We start from the raw sequence: 17,119 nt of genomic DNA on the forward strand, positions 1-17,119 counted from the left end.
AGATAGATAGATAGATAGATAGATAGATAGATAGATAGATAGATAGATAGATAGATAGATAGATAGATAGATAGATAGATAGATAGATTGATAGATAAATAGATAGACAGACAGATAGATAGATAGAGAGAGAGAGAGAGAGGAAGATTGCTAATGTAAGGCCAGTTTCTAAAAAGGGAGAGGCTAATAATCCTGAAAATTACCGTCGCATAGCAATTTGTTCAGCACTTTCTAAAGTTATGGAAAGTGTAGTCAATTTCCATCTTGTCAAGTATTTAGAGACCAACAATGTACTTAACGGCAGCCAGAATATCTTTCGTAGAGGTCGCTCTACGGGAGACTTACTAACCTTCCTTTCGGAGAAATGATGTCATTCCATTCACCATTTTGGCGAAAGTAAAGTGGTGGCTCTAGATATTTCAAAGGCTTTTGTTGAAGTGTGGCATGGTGCACTTGTATCAAAACTTATTGTTTTTGGTGTCGATAATAGCTTCTCTCAAATTATTTCGAGCTTTCTCAGAAATCACCCAATATGAGTTGTTATAGATGGGATCTCATCAAACAAGTTCAAGATTAATTCAGGGGTACGCACACAAGGCTCCGTTCTTTCTCCTACCCTATTACTTATCTTTATAAATGACCTTCTATGTCAAACTTACAACTCTATCTACTTTTTTGCGGATGACAGCAGTATCTGCCATTCTTATTCATTCAATTATAGGCCAAGCCGTCTAGAGATTGGGGTAATGATTTAAGACTCAATGTTGTTTTTTAACACATAAAAGCTTGGCAGATACTGTTGTTCCATCTATATATATGAGTGGTGTAAATATTAAGGAATCAGAAATTCTTGATGTTCTGGGCATAAAAATTCAGTGCGATGTCCGCTGGACTAAACACATTTTTCAAGTATCGAAAGTAGCATTCAAGTGTCTCGGTTTTTTGAAACGGTGTAAGACATACTTCACTCTATCTGATCTTCTTACTATTTACACCACTTATATCCGACGAAAATGGTATACAACTCTCATGTATGGGCCGGAGCTTCGAAGTCTATTTTGGAGCTACTCGACCGCGTATAGGAGAGGACGAAGGTAATTATCGGTGACAGTAGGTTATCCAACTCTATTGATTCACTGGAGCACCGTTGCAACGTCTGGTGTATTTCACTGTTCTATCGATACTACAATGGAATAAGTTCCTTTGGAAATTAGAAAACTTGTTCCAGAAGATTTAAATCAAATGTCCACAAACACTATTCCCTCTATCCTTCTTCCCACAACCTATTTTCCTAATTCCAAAACAATGCTTCGCATAAGTAGGGGTCAAAGAAAAAGCTTTCGAAATGCAATATATTTAACAAACATATTCAAAAATGTTTTCTTCAAATCGGGTTACAGTGTTACGTCCCTGCTATAAGATTACAGACGGATTTATATTAAGATCATCAAAGGTATGATTACAAGTCATGCTAGAACACATACATACATAAGCTTTTATTTTGTTGTGTACCGCTAGTTCAGAGCTGCCAGAACTTCACCAAAAAAAAACTCATAAGAAAATAATTTATGCTTTTATGAAATTTCCAAAAAAAAAGTGCATTTCATTGCACTTTATGTCACACTGTTCCCGTTATTTTGATAAGAGAAATTTTTTTAGTAAAATTTCTCTCTCTCCCTTTTTATTCTTGTAACGCGACTGCATTAAATATGACGCAATTAACGGTTGTTATAATTGTGAACAATTATTAAGTGATAGAAGTTTTATTAAAATCCTTGTTAAAATGTATATTTAGTTTTTGTGCAAATGTTATTTTAAAATGAAATCTTAATTATTGGAATGTTCATTTATTAAATCAATCCATAATCAGTAATTAAAGTGAAAAAAGTTATAGTGAAATGTTAAAAACTAAAAATTGTGTTTACAACAAAATATAAGTTCGATTTAAACATATTCCTGATATGGCAAAGGAGGAATAGTTATATAAGGTAAGTAACTTCAAAAATTGTTAAAAAATGAATATCACCTTTAAATGGGAATGTGTATAAAGGAGTTCTTGAGGAAACTTGTTTACAATATCTAGGTGAAATTATGGTTGATTTTTTTTTGTATTTTTATTGCATGGAATAGATGAGACAACGCATTTTAAAAGTCTAGGAAAGTTTTGTCATAACTCGATGAGAAATAAAACGCTTTCCAAAATTTCCAAACATTTTTTAGAGTTTATTAAAAATGAAATGTATTTTTTACAATACAAAAATTCTGTTAATACACATAAATTACAAATAATAAGAACACGTAGGTAGTAAAATAATATTAAGTAACTAAAAATTAAGAAGTTTGTTAGCAAAACAATGCAGAAATTATTGTTTATACATTCATGAAAATAATGTATTTATTGAGATTTCAATTCTTCCTTTTTACGTTGTAATTGACATTTTTGATAAATTAAATCACTGTGATCGGTAGACCAAGCAAAATACATATAGGCTGTTAATAGAATAGCTAACAACAATCGATCTAAAGTCATAAGATTAGTGGCCCAAAAGATGACAGTAAAACCAACAAACGAGGGATGTCTGATATGATTAAATAAATGTCTTAATTCGAAGGATTTGTAGGCCAAGGGCTGGGCATAAGATTTCATATCGTAATAAACCTGTTAGGGGAAAATATTTGTTATAAGTAAATATGTACCTATTAATTATCTGATTGTTTATAACTTATACCTGTTTAATACCCACTATCTCTGGTAAATCCATAATCATACTGCCACCACATATTATTAGCCAGGCTAGAGCATGCAGCAAAACAAATGACCACCATAGCCATTTATTAGAATCCACATCAACTTGCCACAGTATAATAGAAGAAGCAGTTAACCAGTTTTTCATTAAATACTAAAAAAAATTGAAAAAAAAAAATTCAAAACTTTTGTTTGTGTTGATTTGTTTATTTTTACGCACATGTAAACATAACGATGATGTCAGACTATAAATAGCCCGTTCGGCCGAGGCTAAACCAATATTTTGCATAAGTTTCTTTACCAAGGATGATTTCATAAAACTATGTTGGAATATAAATAAGATCAAGTAGAGGGTGTTGAACACCATGGGTCCATAGGCAGTTTCTAAACGTGATTTATTGTCCAATAGATTAAAGACCCAGGTGTAGATTTTTGATGTTCTGCGGGGTGCCGATAAAAAGTGTACCAAATGTGTCACTACATAAAGAGTGTATACAAAGGAGGACATTGCCGCCAGCAATACAATGTATTGCTTAATTGATGCCATTTTTTATTATTATATTGTTAAATTTATCCAATTCTTGCGTTGTTCTGTTGTAAAATTCCAAAATGTTTAATAAACAAATGCAGTTTAACGAAATGATAACAATAGAAACCAAAGGCGAATGGCTTCAAACTTTATGTATAGCCGTCGTTAAAATTCTGTAAAAAAACGCCGTTAAAATGTTTTATGCTTAAATGTTTTGTTTTAGAGAATAGTTTGAAAAATGTTTGTCGTAGGGTTCTATATTTGAAACGAAAAGTCGACTTTTCGACTTTTTGCGTTTTATGAAAAGTCGACTTTTCGACATTTTGCATTTTATGGAAAGTCGACATTTTGACTTTTTGCATTTTATGAAAAGTCGACTTTTCGACTTTCGACTTTTTGCATTTATGAAAAGTCGACATTTTGACTTTTTGCATTTTATGAAAAGTCGACTTTTCGACTTTCGACTTTTTGCATTTAGTTAAAAGTCGATTTTTCGACTTTAATTTTTTTATAAATAGTCGACTTTTCGATTTTTTCGACTTTTCGACTTTTTTCGACAAAAAGTCGATTGTTCGATTATTCGAAAGTTGACTTATAGAACCCTAGTTTGTCGTACTTTGATGTTTAATGTTTAAAATTGGCTTGTTTTTTTATAGAGCGCTTATTTCTTATAAATTTTTAAAATTCCGTAAAGATTTTTACCGGTTTAATAAATTATATACTTAGTGTTACCAGATGTAAAATACTTATTTAATATTGCCAATATGACTACATTTCATCGAGTTATCATTTTCAAGTGAATGTTACTTGTAAATAGAAGAAGAATTTATTTTATTGGTGTTACTTGAAAGAAAAAGCGCATAAAAATGAAAATTTGTAATTTATGTGCTAAAAATAGTGAACAAGTTAAAAAAATTAGTGAAAACAATTCAACAAGTGGTAGTAATGTAATAAAAATACAATATTTATTACAAATATTTCAAAATGATATTGTGCAAGTAAGTTATTAACAAATATAAACAATTATACAGAAAATCGTATTTTCTTTTTATATCTTTTCAACAGTTTCTCCTGGACAATAAGGAATCTCTAATATGCCACAATTGCCTGCAACAATTAAAGAAATGTTATGAATTTGTGCAAAAAATTAAAGCATCAGAAAAAAAATTTGTTCAAGCCAAAGAAATCAAAACGGAACATGATTATATTGAATCATTAACGGGGAATGTGACGAACAATGAAACGACAAATGCAAAAGTAACGGTTCATGAAAAAAGCAACAATGAAAATGTGTTTAAAACTAACCTCAAATTTAAGCTGATTTTGCCAAAAACCTGCTCGTCAAAGGAAATTGTTAATAAAAACATTGAAACATTAGTGATTGAAAATAAAACGCGTTTATATAAATGTTTACGTTGTGCGGAATCTTTTAAATCGTTTAAACAATTAAAACAACACGAAGTGGAATTTTGTGAAAATAATATATTAAAAGATTTACAAATTTGTGTCTACTGTCATAAGTGCTTTAGTAAAGAGATTTCATTAAGTGATCATATAACTCAAAAGCATCCACAACAAGAATTTCTATGCTGTTTGTGCCAAGATAAATGCTTTGCTGCAAAAGGTTATTTGGCTCGTCATATTAAGAAAGTGCATGATCATGAGATTTTACAATATTTTTGTGGAGAATGCCCCGAGCTTATGTGTCTGTCCACGCCGCAGGAGTTACAAGAACACTTTTTATGTAAACATCCTTGTCAGAGTAGCAGCAATGCTATGGAACATCAAACACAAGCAACATTAAATGATGATGATATGGATTTGGAAATGCATGAAGAATTCTTAGATGAATTTTTACTGGCTCATACAAATGAAAACGCATTTCAATTTTCAGAATGTTGGGAAGCATTAGATCTTCATCTGCCCGATATGTTGCAAACAACAACTACAAGTAATCTTAATAATGTTAGTGAATTTACAGAAGCATTTGGTTGTCCTAAATGTTTTGAACAATTTAAAAATCCTCAACCTTTATTAAAGCACTTGGCTGAGTTTCACAATTTACCCGTATTAATATGTCGTAAATGCCAGAAATGTTTTCCCTCTTTTAAAGATTTTAAAAGGCATAAACTACAGACGTGCTTGAATACTACACTTCCTCTCAACGTCGAATGTCCTTATTGCCGAAAAACTTTTAATAATTCAGCCAATCTTAAGCAACATATACGCATTGTTCACAGTCAGCTAAAACGTCATATTTGTCAATTGTGTGATAAACAATTCTCCACTTTGGATCATCTAAAGAAACATGTCTTGAGTCAACATCAAAATGAACGTAAACATTTGTGTGCGGTTTGTGATAAAAGATTTACTCAATTGGGTCATTTGAAACAACATTTGGCTATTCACACTACCGGTAAAACGTTAAAGTGTTCAGAGTGTTCTTTGAAATTTTGGCGTAAAATCGATTTGGAAAGACATCGTCAGAAGAATCATCATGTGCAGTGCGGAAAATAAGGTTAGTTTAACAGTTGCTTTTAACAATATAAGTAATATTATTCTTTCCTACTGAAACATTTACATTTAATAGTATTTTAAAATGCCTAAAATTGTATCAATTGATATACACTAATACCTTGCTTAAATGTTAATTTTTTGGGGAAGAGTTAAACTCAAATTCGAGAGGCCATTTTTACGGTTTTTTGTTTTGTTTAAATGACGCATGTAATTATGAAAATGAACCATTAACATAAAATTATCCCTAGATTTGGAGGTTGAACTAGAATTGAACTAGAACTGAAATAGAACTGAAATAGAACTGAACTAGAACTGAACTAGAACTGAACTAGAACTGAACTAGAACTGCATTAGAACTGAACTAGAACTAAACTAGAACTGAACTAGATCTGAACTAGAACTGAACTAGAACTGAACTAGAACTGAACTAGAACTGAACTAGAACTGAACTAGAACTGAACTAGAACTGAACTAGAACTGAACTAGAACTGAACTAGAACTGAACTAGAACTGAACTAGAACTGAACTAGAACTGAACTAGAACTGAACTAGAACTGAACTAGAACTGAACTAGAACTGAACTAGAACTTGAACTAAACTAGAATTGAACTAGAACTGTTCAAAGACGAATCAAGCTATTTACGTTTACTACATACCGGAGAAACAATCGATTAAATAAAATTCATATTTTACACAACACGTTAGATTTTTAAATTTTATAAAAGCTAGTACATACTAATGTCTAGAACTTAAACAATAAAAACATAAAAACTTCTTTACATAAACAATTAAAACACAAAATAAAATATTATCAATTCCGCGCTTTTACTTTTTCAAATATTTCTTCAAACATTTACACAACCTAAAGGCAGCATCTTGTAATTTTGACTTTTCATGAAAAGCAATAGATAATCTAAAACAATTTGAAGCACCTCCAGTGCTAGCAGCAAATCTTGAACCAGGTATAAAAAATATTTTCTCTTCGGCCATGCAAACTTTTAGAAATTCAGCAGCATTGCAATCTGAGGGTAGAGTAACCCATATAAAATAACCACCTTTAGGAGCTAAAGAACTACAACCTTCGGGTAATTCTTTAGACAATACCTCACTGGTAGCCAACATGCGTTCCTTATAGGCATCATACATACGTTTTATATGCTGTTGGCCCAAACCTAATTCAAATAAACTAGCCACTATACCAGAAGTATAGTTATTTAAACAGCCACCACTGCCAGCCAGACCACTGCAAATGAAATGAAATTTTATTGAAAACTAATTATTTTATTGAGATATTTTTTTCATTTACCTATTATCCACCAATATTTTTACTCTCTTAGGCATTTCCAACCAGCCCAATCTAACGCCTGGTCCCAAGATTTTCGAAAAACTTCCATTAGATATAACATTTCCCTTAAATTCCTTATCTTCTTTATTATCATAGGCAAATAATCGCTTAGGTGCTTTATTATCTTTATAATATAAAATATTATAAACATCATCACATGTAATAAGGAAATCATATTGACGTGCTAATTTTATTAAGCCTTCACACACTTGTTCCGAGAATAGTATACCAGTAGGATTGTGATAGGTGGGTATGGTATAATACATGCCCCAGAATTCTTTATTTTGTGATTTAAATTGTTTTTCCTTAACCAAATTTTCCAATGAAGCTAAATCAACACCATCTTTATTTAATTTAACTGGTATTATATTAAGAATAGGAAATTGTCTCATAGTATCCAAAGCAATCATATAAGTTACTTCATCTACAAAGATGTAACCATTAAAATCTACCAAAGTAGAAAGTATAACATGTAAGCCCTGTGTAGCACCACTGGTTATAAAAATATCTTCACTGTAAATAAAACAATCATTAAAATTATTTAATTATTACAAAGTTTTTTCAATAACTTACCTTTTTACCTCACTTTGATACATTTCTGTAAAATACTTAGCAATTGCTGATCTTGCCTCATAGGTGCCACTAGTGGGTCCATATTGAAATAATAATGAAGAATTGTTTTCTTTTTCATACTTCTGTTAATAGAATACAAATGTATTTTTATAATTTCTTTATGTTTATCTATATTTTTTTGCTATTTCCCTACTTACCAATCTGTGTTCGGTGGCCTTCATAAATATATCACAACAATTTTCCAATAAATCGGTACCGGGTGCCCCTACACCCAAATTTAATATCTTTGATTCATAAACATTCCAGTCTCCACCATCAAACAGATGTTTTAGCATACGTTCCTCATTTGTTAAAGCCATTTTTTTTTTATTTCTTAAAGTTCTTAAGTGTTTGAATGGATTTTCCTTACTAAATAATTTCCAATTATTAACTATATTGTTATAGACGTCTCTTAGCCCTTGTGACTTCAATAAGTGTTAGGAAAGAGTGCTGTTTTTTTTTGCTGTTAATCAGTAAAACTTAATAATTTTAGCAAAAATTGTTTATAATGATAACAATTTTTAGAGATATGAATGTGTGTACTTACATACGATTATGTTTAATTGTTGTTGAGATTTTTTGTTAAAATGAATAGTCATATTTTAGGTTTCTTTTTTCTCTACTAAACTTTGTTGTTATTATTTAATTACTTTGAGGGGGAGGGTTTTATTTTTGTTATAATTTTTATAGTTTTTTTTTTTTTTTTGATATAAAAAAGATACGTTTTTATGTTAATTATATTAACTGATTTTTTTGTAGTAAGATTTACAATATTTTTTTAAGTTTAAAGATTCATTTTTATGTTGTCAATTTATTTAGAATGTTTTGTTTATTTTGGGATGTATTTTATTTTGTGGCATTTTATGTTTTAAAAAGTCTACACAACTTTTAAATACCCTATAATTAAAATTGTTTTTTGTGCAATAAATTAGAATCATAAACTCAAAAATTTTTATCAGTTAGGCTATTGAGAATATTCTTATTTAAAACTTGTAAAATCAGGTTGTAAATACCGGATATATTATCAAAATTCTCACAAATTCCAATTGGCTTAGAATCACTTATTGTGTCAGTCACAAGTTTGAAAATAATTGATAGACATTTAGTACATGAACTTCTATTGTAAAAGAGACAAATCCTATGCAAATTGATACAATAATTAGTCTATTATTTCAACAAGAACTCATAGTATGGGATTCATACTTTCAATATAAAGTTTGAGAGCGTAACTGTATAAAGTATTTAGACAAAAAGCGGCACAATCAAGTTTTATACAAACTTTGGATTCCTTGATGATCTCGACCTCATTTCACCCTAGCCCCTTTACGAAGCTACCTTCAGAGCATTAATAAATTGTATGCAAGCAAAAACTATGTGGATTCTTTAATCATACTAATATAGTTAAAGTATTGGTCCTATACCCAACTTAAAGTATACCAATCGGCTCAGAATCATTTTCTGACTCGATTTTGCTGTCCGCCCATCCATTTAAATTTGTTATCAAACTACAGGTCGCAATTTTCATGATAATTCAATAAAATTTGGTACATGATCATCTATTGTCCAAGGTACAAACGAAATATTGAAAATTTTTATTTCACCTAGCCTCCATACAACTGAACCCCCCAATAGGGCTTGTAAAACTTGTAATCAAACTACAGGTCACAATTTTGGAGATAATTTAAAATAATTTGGCATATGATCTTCTATTCTGTTATTGTAGACGAATCGTATTGAAAAAAGTTAACATCGGTCCATTATTTCACCCAGCCCTCATACAACTGAACTTCCCAATAGAGCTTTTAAGTTCATAATTATGTTTAATATACTCGTATCTCGACAAAAAGCTACAAAATCAAGTTCTATACTAGCCTTGATAATCCTTATGAACTCTATAATTATAGGACCTCGTTTGACCCTATCCCCTATAAAAAGCCCCCTTCAAAATTTGACTTAAATGTCCACAATTTATTCAACAATGAATGAGTATATCTAAGGCAAGGTACAATTCAACTTAAATGCTTTATTATGAAAACTAATTCACATTTCATTTTTTTTGTAACAGATGTAAAGTATTATATGGTCGGCCTCGATGGACTATAATTTCTTACTTGTTAAATTTTAAAGTAGTTTTTGAAGAATTATGTAAATTTAGTAAAATTTGTATTTGTGAATTTTCGAAAACACAAAATATTTGAACCTCATTGAGCCACTACATTAGAAAAACTTAAATTTCAAAATGATTGCCTTTACAAAGCGTATTTGCTAATGATAAAACTATATCTTGTTAGTTTTTTGTAAACATGCAAATTATACCAAAAGTTAATTCATTATTTACAGATTTATTATAGTAGAGTTCATCCAATTAGACATCGCATGCACATGATATCGAAAAATCTTAATTATCCATATCTATATATATAAAAATGAATGTGTGTTTGTTTGTATATTTAAAGTTTATATACTACGGCTAAACCGATCTTTAAAGTGTATTCCTGTATGTCTGGAAGAGGTTATAGGCTATTCTATTTTGAAATTTCAAGTGGGCGACGAGCAACGCCCATATTAAGAAAATAATCAATCATTTTATCTGAGATAATACAACAGGTTAGAATCCTCAAATTTTGTCGGAGTCACTATAATGACAATGATTATCACAAAATGTAGGCCAACTAGCGATAAGTGGGCGTGGCACCTTCCAAATTAATTAAATACAAACATTTTTTTATCTTAGAAACTATTACATTTTGAAATGTAAGAACTTCCATGAACATTCATGTTAATATTTTGGGTAAAAATTTTTTTATCTTAGAAACTATTACATTTTGAAATGTAAGAACTTTAACATCCATGTTAATATTTTGGGTAAAAAATTGGTGGACTAGCAATGAGGGGAGCGGTACTTCCCAAAAAGTATTTTATCAGGGAAACAAATAGAACTAAATTATTAAAATTTTAGACAAAAAACTTTCATCCAGAACATTTTGTAGAAAGCTGGACGGATTTTCATTTGGGAAGGCTTGGAACCTCCATATGAATTAAATAGAAAAATTCGTATATCTAAGAAACTATAAGAGCTAGAAACATCAAAGTTAACATGTGAAACTTTGACATTCATGTGAACATTTAGAGAATTATGGGCGGATTTATATTTTTCATGAAGAACTTTCATCTGAACATTTTGTAGACAACTGGGCGCACTTTTGCTTGGGATCTCTCATATGTAACAAATTGTTTATCAGGAAAGCTATAGTAATTAGAATCTTCAAAATCTTTAGGGTTGTTGTTGTAACAGTTCGACTGTGGCCGATAGTTTTTTCCTAGGGAAAAAAAAACTTTAGGTTGATACATCTGTCGCTGGGTTGACAATCTTTGGCCGAGTATGACTTGGGTCGTCCCGGAGCGAAGATTCAATTGTAGTGGGAACGTGCTTTTAGGTTAAAAGCACACTGAGTATTGCTAGTTAATTACATATTCGAAAATGTGGCGAATTTGCAATAATTTGCGTGGCATCTTCCACATGCAACGAATTGTATATCTGGAAAACTATTGTAGTTTGAATCTTCGAAATCGTTAAGTGGGTTTATTTTGTTTATAAAGCTTTTAGGATACAGCTCCACTCTGCTTTAATAATAGTTATAACAATTAAAGGCAGAGAAATCCAAACAAATAGAATCTATAACTGGAACAATAGTTACTATATAATTATATATCAATTAATAGATATTTGTTAGATTAAAATAATTGATCTAGTTAGTTACTTTAAAAGGAGGATATATAGACATGAAAACCGAAGAAATACACTTAGGCCTCTATCGGGCCTTTTGTGCGCTCCTTAACTAGTGCCTTAGGTGGGAATCGAACCCACCACCTCCGCTCTACCAGACTAGAGAATACTAACCACTTACTTACCGGAGGTTAGTGTGAAGTAAAACAGATCATTTTAATAGTATAATTTCTGGAATTTTGAATAGTTTCTTCCCTACAAGAACAGTGACAGTCATTTAACCGGTCATTTGACTGGCAAATCGATCAAAGTTTCCATCAAAAGTTTCTATCTGTTTCTTAAGGGCAATATGTAAAAAGTGATGGAAACTTTTGTGTACATGTGATTTTGCATCACCCTCGCACTTATGAATTCTATCGACTTTAAAACATATATTTGAGCTACTCACTCTTTTGCTTTTTACCAATCAAGGATGATGGAAATGTTAGTCACGATTGACTAATCATTCTTTATGGATATATCCATCACAGTTGACCGATTACACTTGATGAATTTATCCATCAAATCTGACGGCTATGCCAATTTATAATAAAACACAATTTATTAACATTTTAAGACATATATTTTTAATTTTATTAATATACATAAATTAACTATCATTTCACCATTTTACATACCTCACAGAATGTAAAATCCTCCTATGCTCCTTTTAATTTGTGGAAATAAATTGTCTGTAAAGAAATGCATATAAATATTGAAATATAAAAATTAAAAGAAAATATGTATTCATATTACCACAAATAGATTAAACTCCGAAGTGTATATTCTCAGCTCCACTTCCTGCACCGTTTTTAAATTATAATAAATCTCTTTATTTTTAATAATGTTAGTCTCAATTTTTTTAATTTTTTCCTCCTTGATCTTTGGCTTTCACTGAAATAATTAATTTATGCGACGGAAAACACAGTAACAGTCAAATGTAGTTGTTTCACTCTTTCATATGCAAATGAAACCCTATATCACACATTGCGTACATCAACAGTCATTTTACCGGTCATTTGACCGTCATTATTGATGGAATTATCCATTAACTATTTTTTTTGCAATTTTTAAAGAAAAATGTTGCAAGTGTGTTAGTAAAATCATTTTGTATGTGTTAGTTTCGGTCATACATTTCTTGTAGGGTTATAATAGACCTTGTTGACAAAATGTAGTAATCTTCTTCTAACTCACTGTATGCTTTACAAATTTCTGGCAATATTAAAATATTTCCTTAATTTTTTATAACAATATGGTAACATTACAAATTGTTATCAAAAGTTATTGTGAATGACAAAGAATAAAAGTGAAAATAATTCTTTCCAACACAAATAAATAAACAAAAAAATAATATCTGTAAAATATGGCCACTAATGATAATTCTAATAATAATACAAAATCAAAACCAATTGAAGCCACTAATAAAGAAGAAGCAAATAAACAGGCAACACATAATGCTCTACTGGATTCACCAATACGAGGACCAACACTCTCAACCAGCACATCAAGTTTTGAAGCTTTAGATCCTCATGATCCAAATCTAAGTAAATTGGCCAACAAAATGTTTCGAAAAACTGAAGAATATATAACAAATGAATTGCAAGCACCTCTAGAAGATTATCAATTATTGGAAAATATGAATCGTGCAACTATAGCAAAATATTCCGATATGCGACAAATATCGGAAAATCTAAGTCTATCAACAGCGGAATTAAGTCAAAAGTTTCAGGCCTTGGTAAGTTCTTCATAACTTTAGGCAACAAATACCTATTTTCATTTTCAATTTGATTTTAGAAACCTTTAATGCAACAAATTGATGAAATTTCCGATACTGTGGATAAACTAGAAGCGGCCGCCTATAAACTGGATGCCTATTCTATAGCTTTAGAGAATCGTGTTAAATCTGTTTTACAACGAAAAAACAATATGTAAAAATTTTTATAAAAAAAATATAACTATTTATTAAGATATTAAACATCAAACACACATTTATATTTATTATTTATATTTAGCCTAATATTAATTTAAATATTATGGCCACTATATTAAGAAATATCAAGGGATCTGTAATGTATTAAGAAAAAATAAACTCATATTAATGACAAAACCTTAACAACACTTTAAATATAAATTAAACTTACATTTGGCCACTGTACGTATAGATCTAATTAAATTTAAAATTTGAGCCTTAACTGTTGGTTGTCCAAATTCTTGATTCATTTGTTGAGCACCCCAGCCAACTAGAAAAGGTGTAATAGGAAATGCTTAATTGCTGTTTATCAAGTAATACAAGTACTACTTACTTCTGGCCAGAAAACGTTCTTCATGTAAAACACATACTGCATTTAAACATAAAAGAGAAGCTTCAATCAGTGTCCACAATGTAAACATTTTATTTAATTAATATTTTGTTTAAGTTTTTGGCAAAATCGTCAAGAAACACTATCTTACTGATGACGTTTGTTTTTGAGTCTAGTGAGTGTTTCAAACAGCTGTTTTTAGTTAATTTTTGTATCATTCACAATAGTTCCATAATACAGTGTTGTATTGTAATCTTTGGAATGCAACGTTGTTTAAATTTGCCGGTAGGAAATTTAAGGAACAAGAAAATAATTTAAATTATAATAAAAGTTTAATTATAAATAGATCGACAGATAGATATATGATATCATCTATAGACAGATAGATGGATGGGAAGATCGATAGACAGATGGATGGATGGGAAGATCAATAGACAGATGGATGGATGGAAAGATCAATAGACAGATGGATGGTAAGATCGATAGACAGATAGAAGGATGGATGGGAAGATCGATAGATGGATGGGAAGATCGATAGATGGATGGGAAGATCGATAGATGGATGGGAAGATCGAAAGATGGATGTAAAGATCGATAGATGGATGTTAAGATCGATAGGCAGATACATAAACAGATAGATAAATAGATAGATAGATAGATAGATAGATAGATAGATAGATAGATAGATAGATAGATGGATAGATAGATAGATAGATAGATAGATAGATAGATAGATAGATAGATAGATAGATAGATAGATAGATAGATAGATAGATAGATAGATAGATAGATAGATAGATAGATAGGTAGATAGATAGATAGATAGATAGATAGATAGATAGATAGATAGATAGATAGATAGATAGATAGATAGATAGATAGATAGATAGATAGATAGATAGATAGATAGGTAGGTAGGTAGGTAGGTAGGTAGGTAGATATATACATAGATAGATAGATAGACAGACAGACAGACAGATAGACAGATAGACAGATAGATAGATAGATAGATAGATAGATAGATAGATAGATAGATAGATAAATACATAGTTAAATATATAAAATAAAAAGATAATTATGTTTTTAATATGTCTGCATTTGAAATAAAACAATTTCAAAATTTTTATTTCAACTCATGCAATTTGCTATTCACACTTTATTCAATTTTCGGGCAACTTGGTGTTTCATCCTCCGCCCTTACAATCAATATAAAAAACGTACCACAACGTGGTACAGGCTGTTGAGCTAAAAATGCACCTTTATCTGGTAATTTATCAAATAAATCCGCCATATATGAACGTTTTTCATCTTCTGAAGGATTTAAGGCTTCGTCAGGATCTTTAGGCTAAAAATGTATCATATTAAAACAAAATGTATATAACAAATAATTCTTTTTTATCTATTTATCTTACCAACAACTTTTTAAAATCTTTTAATGGTCCACTAAAATCTTTAGGAATTTTATTAAATGGTTCTAAACGAAAAATATTCACACCAGATTCTTGATTATTAACAAAATGTTTAAGAAAACGATTTCGTAATTTTCTTTCTTCTAATGATGTTTTTGAATTTTTCAATTTTGTTAACCATTCCGTTATAAGGTATTTCTCACGATAATTATATATAAACATAAAACCTTCAAGCTTTTTCAATAATTCATTAAATTCATTGTCTAATCTTTCGGTTTCTTTATCGGACATTGTTTTGGAATTTTGTTAATATTTTTAATTATATATTTAAAGTTTTTAAAGTGACATTAAATTTTTTAATAAGTTTAATGACAATTATTTGAAATAGATTTGCAAAAAAAAAATTATTTTTTAAAATTTAAACAGGGTCTTTCGAAAATAATAAAAAAGTTTAGGAAATTATATGGAAAATTAAAAAAAGATCGATGTAGATAGATATTTTAATTAAATTTAAAATTGAAAAAAACTTAAAGTCTGTGATCACCTTTTACTTATAAAAAATATGTTCCCATTTTAAAATATGTTTAAATTCTCATCCTACTTTGTTGTCAAAATTTCGTAATTGAGCCTCTTGAGTTAAAAAAAAACTAAAAGCAGTTTTTGATACCTTGATGAGGGAACACATTTATTCAACCAATATTTTCCCAGTCTAAAGAGAAATTTGGACCCAATGGGCTAAATAAAAAAACACTTTCTATTTTTTGAGAATTATATGTTTTCGTTTAATTTTTGACCATTTCCAAAACTTAAACTCGAATAATCCTTTGATCAGACACGGGTTCATGGGCGAAAAAGAGAATATTTACAAAAGGAAATTTTCCTTCCCCTCAAACGGTTTAGTTGGATCCGTGTCTGCCTTAAACACACCTACATTTGAAAAATTTAATCTAAACGTTTTTTTTTCAAAATCCTTTAATTCTGCCCCAAAGTTTGAAGAAAACTAAAGAAAATTTTTCAATTACAAAGGCAAGGAATCGACTTGTTAAAGATATAGACTAGTTTTATATATAGAAGAGATTGAAATTAATGTCAGATACTCATTACTTTTCCATTAAACCTATTCCGACAACTTTGATAATACTATTACTAAAGAGAAGATGTGTAGACCTGTCGTTAGAGTAATTGAATACCACAACCTAATTTTTATCATAGGACTTTTCGGAAGCCTATTATTTCAATTAAGGAAATTGAAAAGCTGAAGCCTGTTTAAATGACAGTTTTAAACAAAATTGAAGAAATTAAAGGGATTTTGATATACAACCAATATGCGTTCAAGTCTGTTTGGATGGATTATATATAAAATGCAAATCCTAAGAGTCGGCTTAATAAATTGGGGACCTTAATAATGACATGCTTATAAAAGCTGAATATCACAGAGGCTGCGGCCACAAACTTTAAGAAATTGGCTTTTAGTTGTAAAAATCAAAAGCCGACATGTTCAGAAAGATGTCTTTAACAAATAAGTTAAAAGTCGAAGGGCTTTGATTGCTCACTGTCAAAGTGACCAGTTGCCAAGGCCGCATCTGCCATAGACACTTCTACATATGACAAATTCTATCTAGATTTTTTCCAAAATCCAAATTTTGGATTCTTAAATAATGTTCAAATTGAAACAAGTAAGAAATTAAAGTCGGGCGATGCCGGCCATACACCCTACACCTGTTAAAAAAATAACATGTGATTTAGTTTTGAATTATACCTTGCCGCATATATGGGATAGGTTAGTTTAATAGGAGGATGTATACTACATCAAATCCGAACAAATGCAACTAGGCCACAATCGAGCCTGTTGTGCGCTCCTTTCATGAGAAAAAAAGGGAACTGAATGAATTATT

At 30.2% G+C, this 17,119-nt stretch overlaps 6 protein-coding genes and 1 long non-coding RNA gene across 8 annotated transcripts in view; 2 read left to right on the forward strand and 5 right to left on the reverse strand.

Annotated features, from left to right (window-relative positions):
* Positions 1-2,208: 2,208 nt before the first annotated feature.
* Positions 2,209-3,409, reverse strand: LOC111686926 (nurim homolog). Its single transcript, XM_023449314.2, has 3 exons — positions 2,967-3,409; positions 2,730-2,900; positions 2,209-2,659 (listed from the first exon to the last, which is right to left on the reverse strand). Exons 1-3 carry the CDS (start codon positions 3,291-3,293, stop codon positions 2,396-2,398), a joined length of 762 nt encoding a protein of 253 aa, XP_023305082.2. The 5' UTR covers positions 3,294-3,409; the 3' UTR covers positions 2,209-2,395.
* Positions 3,410-4,114: 705 nt separating this feature from the next.
* LOC124418432 (PR domain zinc finger protein 4-like) overlaps positions 4,115-17,119 on the forward strand; it is a 46,978-nt gene continuing 33,973 nt past the window's right edge. The window contains exons 1-3 of one of the 2 annotated variants that reach the window (XM_023449316.2): positions 4,115-4,273; positions 4,341-5,793; positions 12,931-13,060. In XM_023449316.2, coding sequence (XP_023305084.2) covers positions 4,142-4,273; positions 4,341-5,792 — 1,584 coding nt within the window. In that variant the 5' untranslated portion in view covers positions 4,115-4,141 and the 3' untranslated portion in view covers position 5,793; positions 12,931-13,060. Of the gene's footprint in view, positions 4,274-4,340; positions 5,794-12,930; positions 13,061-17,119 lie in introns of those variants that run through there. The other variant, XM_023449317.2, reaches the window with a different exon arrangement.
* Positions 6,480-8,473, reverse strand: LOC111686930 (2-aminoadipate transaminase). The gene is made up of 5 exons (XM_023449322.2): positions 8,297-8,473; positions 7,908-8,212; positions 7,711-7,832; positions 7,099-7,650; positions 6,480-7,035 (listed from the first exon to the last, which is right to left on the reverse strand). Exons 2-5 carry the CDS (start codon positions 8,067-8,069, stop codon positions 6,618-6,620), a joined length of 1,254 nt encoding a protein of 417 aa, XP_023305090.2. The 5' UTR covers positions 8,070-8,212; positions 8,297-8,473; the 3' UTR covers positions 6,480-6,617.
* Positions 12,080-12,656, reverse strand: LOC124420006. Its single transcript, XR_006940980.1, has 2 exons — positions 12,272-12,656; positions 12,080-12,207 (listed from the first exon to the last, which is right to left on the reverse strand). It is a non-coding gene; the product is annotated as an uncharacterized LOC124420006 (long non-coding RNA).
* LOC111686927 (biogenesis of lysosome-related organelles complex 1 subunit 2) lies at positions 12,784-13,628 on the forward strand. The gene is made up of 2 exons (XM_023449318.2): positions 12,784-13,250; positions 13,310-13,628. Exons 1-2 carry the CDS (start codon positions 12,879-12,881, stop codon positions 13,445-13,447), a joined length of 510 nt encoding a protein of 169 aa, XP_023305086.2. The 5' UTR covers positions 12,784-12,878; the 3' UTR covers positions 13,448-13,628.
* Positions 13,445-13,989, reverse strand: LOC111686931 (immediate early response 3-interacting protein 1). Its single transcript, XM_023449324.2, has 3 exons — positions 13,819-13,989; positions 13,657-13,755; positions 13,445-13,579 (listed from the first exon to the last, which is right to left on the reverse strand). The coding sequence occupies exons 1-3, from the start codon at positions 13,904-13,906 to the stop codon at positions 13,524-13,526; spliced, it is 243 nt and encodes an 80-aa protein (XP_023305092.1). The 5' UTR covers positions 13,907-13,989; the 3' UTR covers positions 13,445-13,523.
* Positions 14,901-15,598, reverse strand: LOC111686925. The gene is made up of 2 exons (XM_023449313.2): positions 15,228-15,598; positions 14,901-15,160 (listed from the first exon to the last, which is right to left on the reverse strand). Exons 1-2 carry the CDS (start codon positions 15,513-15,515, stop codon positions 14,972-14,974), a joined length of 477 nt encoding a protein of 158 aa, XP_023305081.2. The 5' UTR covers positions 15,516-15,598; the 3' UTR covers positions 14,901-14,971.

The sequence above is a fragment of the Lucilia cuprina genome, chromosome 5 (assembly GCF_022045245.1).
Source record: "Lucilia cuprina isolate Lc7/37 chromosome 5, ASM2204524v1, whole genome shotgun sequence".
Classification (NCBI taxonomy): domain Eukaryota; kingdom Metazoa; phylum Arthropoda; class Insecta; order Diptera; family Calliphoridae; genus Lucilia; species Lucilia cuprina.

Excerpts from the sequence above, each read along its gene's own strand:
- LOC111686926 (XM_023449314.2), bottom strand. The coding sequence starts at position 3,293 with ATGGCATCAATTAAGCAATACATTGTATTGCTGGCGGCAATGTCCTCC. Across the intron at positions 2,901-2,966 it reads CATCATCGTTATGTTTACAT|TATTTAATGAAAAACTGGTT; the intron begins GTGCGTAAAAAT and ends AATTTTTTTTAG. Across the intron at positions 2,660-2,729 it reads AGATAGTGGGTATTAAACAG|GTTTATTACGATATGAAATC; the intron begins GTATAAGTTATA and ends TTCCCCTAACAG.
- LOC111686925 (XM_023449313.2), bottom strand. The coding sequence starts at position 15,515 with ATGTCCGATAAAGAAACCGAAAGATTAGACAATGAATTTAATGAATTA. Across the intron at positions 15,161-15,227 it reads AAGATTTTAAAAAGTTGTTG|CCTAAAGATCCTGACGAAGC; the intron begins GTAAGATAAATA and ends ATACATTTTTAG.
- LOC111686931 (XM_023449324.2), bottom strand. The coding sequence starts at position 13,906 with ATGTTTACATTGTGGACACTGATTGAAGCTTCTCTTTTATGTTTAAAT. Across the intron at positions 13,756-13,818 it reads AGAACGTTTTCTGGCCAGAA|TTGGCTGGGGTGCTCAACAA; the intron begins GTAAGTAGTACT and ends CACCTTTTCTAG. Across the intron at positions 13,580-13,656 it reads TATACGTACAGTGGCCAAAT|ATCCCTTGATATTTCTTAAT; the intron begins GTAAGTTTAATT and ends AATACATTACAG.
- LOC111686927 (XM_023449318.2), top strand. The coding sequence starts at position 12,879 with ATGGCCACTAATGATAATTCTAATAATAATACAAAATCAAAACCAATT. Across the intron at positions 13,251-13,309 it reads GTCAAAAGTTTCAGGCCTTG|AAACCTTTAATGCAACAAAT; the intron begins GTAAGTTCTTCA and ends ATTTGATTTTAG.
- LOC111686930 (XM_023449322.2), bottom strand. The coding sequence starts at position 8,069 with ATGGCTTTAACAAATGAGGAACGTATGCTAAAACATCTGTTTGATGGT. Across the intron at positions 7,833-7,907 it reads AGGCCACCGAACACAGATTG|AAGTATGAAAAAGAAAACAA; the intron begins GTAAGTAGGGAA and ends TTCTATTAACAG. Across the intron at positions 7,651-7,710 it reads TATCAAAGTGAGGTAAAAAG|TGAAGATATTTTTATAACCA; the intron begins GTAAGTTATTGA and ends TTTTATTTACAG.